General features: G+C 54.2%; 1 protein-coding gene across 1 annotated transcript in view; it reads left to right on the top strand.

Moving 5' to 3' along the window:
• SAMD10 (sterile alpha motif domain containing 10) overlaps positions 1-7,537 on the top strand; it is a 51,008-nt gene extending 43,471 nt beyond the window's left edge. Inside the window, exons 4-5 of the mRNA XM_075901010.1 lie at positions 2,182-2,322; positions 3,718-7,537. Coding sequence (XP_075757125.1) covers positions 2,182-2,322; positions 3,718-3,740 — 164 coding nt within the window. The 3' untranslated portion in view covers positions 3,741-7,537. The remainder of the gene's footprint in view (positions 1-2,181; positions 2,323-3,717) is intronic.
• The last annotated feature ends 3,479 nt before the right edge of the window (positions 7,538-11,016 follow it).

Raw genomic sequence — 11,016 nt, 5'->3', positions numbered from 1 at the left:
AAAAGGCTACTTTTCCCGAAAAAACCCCTGAGTCTGGACACAGCCCCAGAAGCACTAGTCCTCAGCCTGCTTTGTGAGGCAGAGACAGCGAACGACATGCTGGGCCAGGGGAAGGCAGCGAAGGAGAAGGGAAGCTGTATGCCTTTGTCTCATGCCCTAGAGGAACAGCGCAGCACTAATGTAACAGCTCACCCCAGCCCTTGCATGGGAAATAAAGGCAGGATTAGTGAATGCGCTCTGGGAGACAAGGACAAAAGCTGTAAACTCCTCTCCCGATCGCCCCTGGACGGGAGGAGAGTGGCGGTGACTACAGGCGCTGATGGGAACGTTAATGTGTTCCGATGGGTGCTTCAAATGTCACTCGGCGAAGTGCCGGTGTAGCAGAGACCAGCGGCGCTGGAGCATTCAAACCAGTGTCGTGCTGCAGGAGATGGAGCTGCCACGGAGAAAGCTTCTGCCTTTAGGGACGGCGTGGGCTGAGGAGCAAGCACTTGACCCAAACTTCAGCACCAGGGCTCCCACCATGACAGTTTCGGACTGGCGTTGCTGGCGCGTGGTCCTTTTCGGAGGTGCCAGGGGGTGGTCGGGAACTGTTAGGCTCTGCTGGAGGTAGTCTGGCCCTTAGCAAGTAGGGTGAGGGACTAGATCTTTTGCTGAGAGACAGAAAAGGGTCCTAGCCTTGTGCGAGCCACTGGCAGCTGTGTGGTGGGGGAGCGTGGGGGTTCTCCTCTGGGGCAGGCTCACTAAGCCGACGCAGGGCGTGTCCCCACTGGGCGGTGGTGCACACTGACAGCTACAATGAATTCTACATTGAACTCACACACACACCCTTGCCGGGTACATGCATTTGCAGAAAAGCCCCTCCCCCGTTCCCGATTTTGCTTTTTGGGACCTCTGGAATGGACCCAGATACGGCCCCGGCTCCCGGACTCCTTTCGTGCGCAGGTCCCACTCGACAGGGACTCTGAGCCACAAGGCACTTACTGCAGTCCACAGACGCCCTTGTGACAGAGACCCAGCTGGGCAGGGCAGGTCCCCACAGGAAGGGAGTGGGGGCGCTTTGAACTCTGTCGCCCACGTGCAATTCAATGTACTGACGGTTTTACCGGAGCCGCGGTACGAGCCCGCCTGAGAACGTTCCCCGGCAGCCGCCAACGTGACGTGTGGGCCGCTCGGCGTACTTCTGTGGCGGTGTACGGCGGCTGCTGAGGCGGTTGCACTGCTGCGGCAGGTGATGACTGCCGGAGGGAGCTGCTTTTGCCACCGTCTTCCCTCACGCCCCTTCTCCTCTTGCCTCCCTGATGAGCACAGTTCAGTTCTCGTTTGTTCTGCATTTTGGGGGTGAATTTTCAGGACCCCCTCTCCCCATTAGCAGATGCCTGGCTGGGCCCAGGGCTGTTCGGTGTTTGCAGTTTGATCCTCCGGCCCTCGCTCACGGGGCCCTTTGGAAGCCTGTTTGGATACCCGGCCCTCATTGTGCGGGGGCTCTTCCCAAAGGCTGCCTGTTGGAAGCTGGCTGGTTACCCCTTTTGACCCAAGCACTTGGCCAAACATTCAGGATCTTGTAAGCTAAGGAGAAGAAACTGGGGAGGGAATCAGGTGGTTCTCTGATGCAGTGCTGTTGTGTTGTAGAACATGTACAATGTCCCACTGCCTGAAGCACAGCAAGACTCAAACAACCAGAGACATTGTTCCAAGCCTCTTTCCAGCCAGCACTGAGCCCAAAATCGCGCTCAGCTTTTCGCAGGGCCACGGTGCCAGTGCTTGTTCTGACACTGTCCTTGGCTTTCTCCCGCGTCTCTGGTCTTTTTCCTGTTTCACCCAGAGACACACCAGCTTCACCCATGAATGCCCCGGTCTTGGGTCTTGCCATGACCGTGTCCAGGGAAACTTCTTGGGTCTCATGGTGCAGCGTGTGCTCAAGCCTAGCCTGGTGCCGCAGCGGCTCCTGTTTTTTCAGCTGTGGAAGGAGCTGAGTGGCTTTCTTAGATCACACCTGGCAGCTGCTGCACACACCGACTCCAGCAACGTTTAACCTCAGCCGAGAGCCCCCAGCGCCTGCCAGTGGAACCTGGCGGGCGTTCCTAGCCCCTGGCTTTCTGACGCGCTGGCCGTTTCCCTGCCGCTGTGAGTCAGAGCTGGGCTGCTCCAGGACACTGTGTCTCTGCTTGTGTTTGGCAGGTCGGGCGCTGCTGCGGCTGAACGCGGAGAAGCTGCAGCGCATGGGCATCGCTCACGAGTCTCAGCGGCAGGAGGTCCTCCAGCAAGTCCTGCAGCTCCAGGTGCGGGAAGAAGTCCGGAACCTACAGCTGCTCAGCCAAGGTAACTGGGAGCGCCAGGAGGGGGCTGTGAAGCCGCAGGAATGGAGCCTTCGGGGCTGGCCAGGATCCGTCCCTTGTTGTGCAGTCACTGGGCAAACACCACTGTCCTTGAGGCTTGGGAGGGGGAAAGGGGCAGGTGGGTTGGGCCTGGCAATGGGTTGTGTCTGTAGGTCGCTGGTTCGACTCCAGCCCCTGTCGGCTCTGCCGGACGGTTGTTGGGTCCAATGGCTACATGCAGGCCGTGGTTTGGAGGTGTCCTCTCCCTGGCGACAGGCGATCGCCTCCCCTGGCAGCCCCCTGCCAGGGTGAGGACGGTGCTTTCTGCCCCCAAGGTGTCCTGCCAGAACAGGGCTCCACGCCATTGCCGAGCACAGCGGGAAGCTGGAGCTTAGCAGAGAGCGTCTGTCCACTCCTCCCGCCAGCGGCACGTTTCCTTCCCGATGCTGAGCAGTAGGAACCGTTCATGCTGCCGGGGAGGAAAAGCTAAGGCCACCCCGGCTACACGACAGAGCCCATCCATCGTGGGTTTCCCCTGACGCGGGCCAGGCATCGTTCCCTTCACCACGGGGTCTTAGACCCGAACCCGCAGCCATGGACCTGCGTGGTATCTCAGCCTGCTTTCGTGGGCAGTGAGTCGTGTAGGCAAAGGCAGGCACAGCCTTCCCAAAACTGCTACAAGGCTTCCCTGGTCACTGAAAAGGCTCGTGGCCCAGCAGCCCAGCTTCCCCAGTCACCAGGGAGGGCTGAGGCCGGGGCCCGGCCCTCCAGGGGACCAGGAAGGAGTGGGCGGGGCTTGGCTCCAGGGGTGTGGCCTTGAGCGGAAGGGGTGGGGCTGGGGCTTTCCTTCCCCAGCTGGGCCTTCACCTACCTCCCAAGCTTGCTCTCCCAACATTTCTCAAGGCTCCAACCCAAATGAAGACTGCCAGGGCACAGAGGAAGCAACCTGTGGAACTGAATTCTCTTGACTCTGCTGCCTTTAGGGTCAGTGGCCTAGTGCCATCATATTCCCCTTGTAAGTCAGTACAAAGCCAAGGGCCCCCTCCATTAGCACCAAGAGACAGCTAGCTCTCTGGGGTGCACAGGGCATGTGGGGCAGCTCTAATGGCGTTCTTAGCAGTGAGCGCTCCCTCTAAGACGTGGTCTGCACGAAAAAGGTGGGTCAGCCCGACAACGTGGCTCAGGGATGGGAAAATCATAGTAAAGCCGACCTAACCTAAATGGGATAGAAGGATCCTTCCGTTGACCTAGCCACAGGAAGGTGGATTACATCCTCCCATGGGAGAACCCTGCTGTCTACACTGAAACGCGACAGCGGGGCCCCTGAAGCTGTTCCGCCCTAAGCTGCTGCCGTGTGGATTGGGCGTTCATCCCCTTCCCTCTTTCCTCCTTCTTCCAGCTTCTTTTGGAAGTGTCTCCTAGTCGAGCCACCTGGTTGGCAGATCGTTCCAACACTGTGAACCGAGCACCTCTGGGATGAACTGTGGACTGCAGATCTGGAAACCTGACTCGCATGCTTGGACTATGAAGAGCCAGTAGCCAAACCATTCAAGGGTCTTCTCTCCCTCCTCCTTCCCTCCCTCGCTCTCACTCATTAAATGTTTTCTGTTCAGAGATCAGACATTTTCTCCGGCAGAGGTGGCTGACCATTACAGGCAAACTAGGAGAATGGTCACCCGGACATGGGACGTGCTGCTCTCTGGATCCAATCAACCACAGGGAGAAAGACCTCAAGATGAATGTGGTAGCTGGAGACTGTTAACATTTTAAGAGTGGAGTTGCAACACAGTTGTGCTTGGGACGAATCCAAACCATGCTACAGGGAAACCTCATGTAACCCACTGACATGCTGTAACTGGGAGGCTGTGGAGGTTCCCAGACTCGATGGTGTCGGTACCTCGGCACTTACTTGGGAATCTTTCATTCTCCCTTTAGACTGGGCTGTCTTCCCGGGTCCTAGGAGATAACGTGATCAGCAGCAAATGAGATGCCCGGACAAGCCAGACAAACAAGGCAGAGCCGAGCCACTCAAGGTTGGCTTCGCTTTGTGACTTAAAATGAGAGCTGAGGCGCTGAAGCCAGAACGCGAACCGATAACGGGGAAAAGGCAGGATCCACACACTCGGCAAGGCCCCTGTGATCTCTAGGACGTGGTACCATTGGGTTGGCGTTGGTTCGTCCTCATGTATGGGCCGTAGAGGAACCATAATTAGTTAGTCTTTGGTTTGGCACCAACCCTCTGGGTTTTGTGCATTGCTGATGCAGCTGGAGCTGAGCACGAATGGGTCCTCTGCACAGCTCAGAAATGTGGCCAAGGCCGTGCCCGAACGTTCGTGCACAAACGTGCAAGGTCCTAACAGCTCACGCTGGCTGCATTTAAATGCAGTGGCACCTGCGGGGCCGGTGGGTTCAATGTCGGGATGTGGTTGGCTCGAGGGCTGCAAATTTAGGGCTCCTGGGTGCAATATTCCGTTGCTTCTGTGTCCTCTTAGCCCCTTCATCTGCAGAAATCCTGATAAAATCTCCATGTTGGTCTCTTTTTTTTTTCCCAACCTGGTTCATTTGCATGTCGAGCTTCCTCCGTGTTCTGTGTGGCGCTCTGAGTCTCCGTCTTGGTCTCCATGGCGTGATTCATACCAGCAGCCCTCTTTTGCCCCCACATCTAGCCCCTCCTTTCACACTCCGCCCTGAGAGCGCACGCATTGCTTCTAGGACCATTGGCGGGTGTTTCATCTTTCACAGACTGGCAGGCAGGTAAGAAACTGTGAAACATAAACCCTGGACTTTTTGTCTAGGCTTGTGCCTCTCTGGCGTGTCCCAGATGGTCCATTCTTCTGTAACTTTGTGACTAGGGCAAACCTGTGCACTTCCGTTGTCTTTTCCATCCAAGCGCAGATTTTTTTCCATCCCTGAGCAGAATAAATTTTTATATGCACCGAGGTAGGTGTGAGTGTGCACCACCAAGAGAAACACAAAACCTAGCTGTGGGTGTTCTGCTCATCAGCTGGGCGGCATTTGAATTTCTCCTGAACAACAGCATAAGTGCCCAGCTTACAGGGAACTCTGCCATGCACCCAGAAAGAAGTCAGAATTGTCATCAACCCCCAAGTGTCTGGGACCAGTGCTTCTCCATCTTCACTTGCAGTGCCCCTCAAATGTCTAAATCCAAACCCAAAAACAAACAAAACTCATCATCCCCCTGTCTTATCTAGATCCAGGCAAATTATTTGCCGTGCATAATGTATTCTATGAACCTCGCTGGGTTTTTTCTCTTAACAATGTAACAGACTTTTTTGTTTTGTCCGAATTTGCCCATTCTTGGATATTACTCAGAAGATAGTTGTGTAAACATTTGGGGTGACGTAGAACGAGAACCAATCGTTGGAAGTAGAAGGTAGAAAAATCCAAACTGGAAACAAGATGGACAATGTTAATAGCAAGGGTACTTGACTTCGGAAATGGCTTACCAAGGGATACGATAAGTTCTCAGTCTCTTGAAGTATTTAAATCAAAATCGGGTGCCTTTCTCAACAAGATGCTGTAGTTTAACCACAAGTAATTAAACCAGATGGTGAAATAGTGCGGTCTGCGTTACACAAGCGGTCAGACTACATGTCTGTAGTATAATAGCCTTTGCTAGGCTTCAAATAGTCACATATCAGATCTCTGTGATTGGTCTCTTAAGTCACAGGGCATACTTGCTGCATCCTGATTGGATGATTCATGAGCTGGGCTCCTCGTTTTGTGTGATTAGAAAACCCCCAAAATTCTCTGATTTAAAAAAAAAATACACGTTTTCTCACGCTCAAAATGAAATGCTGAACTTTAGTTTTCCGGGCACAGTAGACATAGTTATCAGTTGAACACAATCTTTTATTGATGTATTTACAATTTGTAAACAGCCCAAGCCCCGCCCATTCTCCTGATTATCTGAATTTTTGATGATTCAATCTGGCCCTGTCCCAATTAGATGAGATCATCGGGGTTCCACTGTAGATGGTTTTATTTACTCACAAAATGTAAAAACTAAAATTTCTCTGTAAAAAATGCACATTCTGCCTTTTTCCAGGGCAAATGGATTTCTGTGTTCCCGCCTCATGTGCCGCTTTCAGGATGGTTCTGTGAACTCTCCTGAGCTGGATGCTACTGAAAATACTCCCTCACAGGAGTAGCCATGATGATTTCCGTCTGTGAACGTCCTTGGGAATAAAATAGGCGGGCACACAGCATCCCACAAAGTGGCTAAAACAGGCTGAGGACCTTGAAAGGATAGAATGTACCTAGATCAGGGGTGAGCAATCCATTTTCGCAGGGGGGGCCACTTAATGAATTTTGATACATAGTCATCGGTCGGCTTCATCCCCGGAAGGGATGGCGCCTGAGACAGAAGGGGTAGGATTGAGGACTAGTCTCCCCGCAGAGTTGTCTGGGACCGGAGGCTTTGAATTAAAAACACAGGAAAGCGCTTGTGGATCTGGGCCCTGCCGGGGTAACACCACAATCGGGAATCGGGAGCCGCTTAAATAGGAACTGGCTGCCTGAGCCGCCGCTTGGAAATTCAGTGGCACAAGCAGCAGGACATAAATAGAAAGCACCCAGATGCAGTCCATGGGCCGGACCATAGGGTTAGGTGGGCCAAATCTAGCCCTTGGGCTACATTGTGCCCGGCCCTGACCTAGGTAATGCTTATACTGCAGTCACCCAGCTCCGGGCGAAAGCAAACAAAATTGCACTTGCGTCTTGTTGACTCAATGCAATGAGAGTTTTCTAGGAGACTATTTCTTCTCCTGAACATCCCAGCCCAAACTACTCAGAACTTCTGCAGCTTGAAAATAGTCTGTGGGCTTTCTAGTGATGTCTAGATGACCTCAAGGAAAGTGGTACACTTCAGAAGTGTCGCTCGGGAGGAGATGCAGGCAGGAGAAGGGGAATTGCAGCTTTCTCAGGCTCCTGCGAGGGGCAGGGATGGTTTGTGGGCACCTCAGAAGAAAGACATGGCTTTTAGTTTTTGACAGTGTTTAGGATCCAAAACGATGCCCCACACATGCCTCAGAAAGGCGAATCAAGGGGCCTGTAATCTTTGCCACAGTGAGAGTGTGGGTGGGGGGGAGGTGTCTTTTTGCTCTGAATTAACAGTTCCGTACCGCTAACAACACACGGGAAAGGAAAGGCCTTTAGCTCGAGCAGAAGCCACATTTCCAAAATGAATGTATCAGTTTGCAGAGAGACAGGCCAAAGCAAAATGGGTCGTCGTGTCTGGCCACAGGGAGCAGCCAGCTTTGTCTCTCTCTGTTCTTGATTTGTATGTGTTAGAGTCTGGAGTCTTAAGAAATAAAGCGGTGTTCCATTGCAGTCCTCCAGCGAGAATATTTTATACAGGTTTTGTGGTTTAGCTCCATGTGGTGCCTACACTGCCGAGGGACAGCCAGCAGCTGAGAACATGTATCCACCACCCAACTGCCTCTCCTGCAGAAGTGTCATTACAGACCATAGCACGGCAACAGCCAGACAAAACCAGCAATTTTAACTTCAGCTGAAACGTTTACATGAATTGGCTTCAGCTGTGTGCGCCCCTTTTGTGTTTGCTCCCTGTAGATAGTCTAGCAAATGAGTTTCCTGGCAGGACTGTTTGTGAATTTTCGGCAAATGTTGACTTTTCCGAGCTAGTGAGTTTCTGACTTGAATTTGCATCATCAACTTGACCGTCCGTGTATCCAGTCAGGGATCAGAAACGTATCATGTGACTTGGGCCCAATCAAAACCATTCCAATTGCTATTCCTCTCAATTCACAGCTCAGGCAAGAGCTAGAGACGAATTATTGGCGGAAATTCAGTGACTGATTCTGATTAGCAAATAAGCTGGAGAAAATCACAATCTGCTCAGCCACAATTTGCACCGAGAAAACCAGGTGGACGTGATCAAATGAATGGTTTGTTATGAATGGTTTGCCCAGCCCTAGACTGTGATCACTTAGGGGGTGTCTAGAGGAGCCCACTTAAAACACAAACAATCCTGATAAAACTGACACAGTCAGCAGCACAGTAAGATCCCTAACGAGCCATGCACAAACTGTTGCCAATCTCTGAGGCCTGCGAGGCTCAGGGCTCCCCCCTGCAGCAGGGAGCTGTCGGACCAGCACCAGCTTCCTGATGCTGGTGGAGGGGGAGCCCAGAGGGCCAGATCCAGGAGAGCCGAGGGCCGGATCTGACCCCCGGGCCGTAGGTTCCCCATCCTGGTGAGGAGCTCATCAGGGTCAGGGCCCAATTTTCTTCTGAGCTGATCTGAAGATTTTCTATATTGCTGCCCATCCCCCTGGTATCTGAGCATCTTCTACTGGCCTGCAAGGGAACTACAGTAATCTGATTTACACACAGGTAAGAGAACTGGGCCTCTTGACTGGCCTTTGTCTTTAATGGCCCCGTAGAGCGTCTCCGAAATGAGAGGTTGGAAAGGCCCTAGACACAAGGGTTTCCAAACTTTTCAGCATCATGCCCCCATTTTAATTTTTTAAAAACCCTCACGGCCCCCAGCCCCCCAAAAATAGCAGCAAAACTTGAGCAAAAAAAAAAAAAAAAAAGAAAGAGAGAGAGAGAGAAACTGACCAGGACAGCAAAACTTGATGTGGGGGAAGCTGGGTCGCCTCGTGCCCCCGCTGGAATTTCTTCACGGCCCCCCAGTTTAGGAATCTATGCACTAGAGGCAAGAGACTGCGGGAACGGCCTGTTTCCAGCCTTCGTGGTTCCCTTGCAAATGGTGCAGAGATGAGCAGAGTCCCCCCAAAAGGTTATTTAAACATCTCCTGGCTTTTTGGAAAGGGCAGACTCATGGCGGTTGGTGACGGGTTGGCAAGGCTGGTATTCGTCATGCGCGCATCGTCCGTCTGTCTCCTTCCAGCTCCTCCTCCTCCCCTCCCCTCCAGCAACGTGGGAGAATCCGAGAGCTCAGCTGCCAAGCCCGGCAGAAGGCTCCATGTACATGGGGGCCTGGTGCCATCCCACCAGCTCCTGGGATCCCCACACCTGTTCTGATCTGAGCTCCTGAAAGGGGCGGGGCCTCAGGTGGAAGGGGCGGGGCAAGGGGCAGCCAGCCCTGAGTGCTGTCTGGAGTGTATCCTGCTGGCTCCCAAGCAGCCTTCAGTGTCACCGTATTCCCCCCGCCCTTAGTGCTGCCTGCAGTGCATGGTGCAGGTCTCCGGAGGTGATGTAAAGGGCCGACGGTTCCAGCTGCCATGGCCACGGTAACAGCAACAGGAGCCCTGGGCCTCTTGGAATCACCGAGACCCAGGGCAATTGGGCCATGTGCCCCCTGTGCCCCCCTCAGCCTACCCCGGGTGGCATGTCATCACTGGATCTGAGCCCCCCTGTCAGGTGACCCGGGGGGGCTCGGAGCAGGGAACACAAAGCTGAGTCTCTCAGGCCAAACTGCAGCATTTCAGGTGGGAGGAGGCCAGACCCGCCCAAGTCCAGTCCCCTTATCGCAGGAGCAGAGCGGGTATTCTGGTCTGAAGGGATCATCCCAGCTGGATCTGCCTCTCCCTGGCTCTTACACCCATTGCCCTCAAGGCCCTGCCCAGAGCCACGCCCTGTCCCAGTAAGACAGGGTCCCTGCTGGAGTATGGAACCGGCCGGCGCCTGTGGACTCGGTGTTTCCACGCTCATGCCTGAGCACGGTCAACGCTGGCTGACAACAGCCGGCCCCGAGTGTCAGAGCTGTGCCAACATGGCCATACGGCACTCCCCAGACCGTCAGACTCAGGTTTGTGGCTTAGCATAAGAACAGCCAGACTGCGTCAGCCCAAAGGTCCATGTAGCCAGTGTCCTGTCTCCCCACAGCGGCCAGTGCCAGGTGCCCCAGAGGGAATGAACAGAACAGGGAATCATCCAGTGATCCCTCCCCTGTCACTCACTCCTGGCTTCTGACAAACAGTGGCCAGGGACACCATTCCTGCCCACCCTGGCTGATAGTCATGGATGGACCTAACCTCCATGAATGTATCTAGCTCTGTTTTGAACCCTGCTACAGTCCTGGCCTTCACCACCTCCTCTGGCGAGGAGTTCCACAGGTTGATTGCACTGGGTGAAGTTGCATCCACCCTGCAAAATGATTGGGCCTGGATTAAAGTCACAATGGGGCTTGGGCTCTGGCCCACCCCCTGAGCTGGGCACTAGGTTCTGGATCCTGGAGTCCAAGTCGGACTCTGAAGGCACTGGCTCAAACCTGGGGCCCAGTCCCAGCCCCCTCACTCTGCTGCAGAGGACATTAAGCACACTCCTCTCAGAGGGGGGTTCGGCAGAGCCCCCAGCCCACGTACCCAGCAGCTGGACAGCAGGCTAGGCTTGCTCGCCTCCCAGTGTGGCATAGCGCTCCGGGGCTCCAGCCTGGCCAGCCAGCCATGCAGAAATACGTCCGATTAGCCGCTTTGTCTTCAAGCGGAACTATCCGTTTCAAGCGTCCTCCGTGATTTCCTTCAGCTGTCTCTCGGCTCTGCCTCCCGGGGGCTTCACAGCAGCAATTCGTCCGCCGGAGAGAGGCCAGCAGAACCCCCGCGAGCCAGTCGAAGGATTTTACCCAGCTACAGCCCTGTTTTCCTCTTCCTCATCGGCATCGGGTCTGTCAGGGAAAGAGCCAGAAGTAATGAGCCAACAGCCCTGGCAGCAAAGGGCTGGACCCCCCGGACTTCTGCCATACTCGGTGCGA

This window comes from Pelodiscus sinensis, chromosome 18 (assembly GCF_049634645.1).
Source record: "Pelodiscus sinensis isolate JC-2024 chromosome 18, ASM4963464v1, whole genome shotgun sequence".
Taxonomy (NCBI): domain Eukaryota; kingdom Metazoa; phylum Chordata; order Testudines; family Trionychidae; genus Pelodiscus; species Pelodiscus sinensis.
The sequence above is the reverse complement of the archived record's forward strand: the minus strand, read 5'-3'. Positions and strand labels throughout refer to the sequence as shown.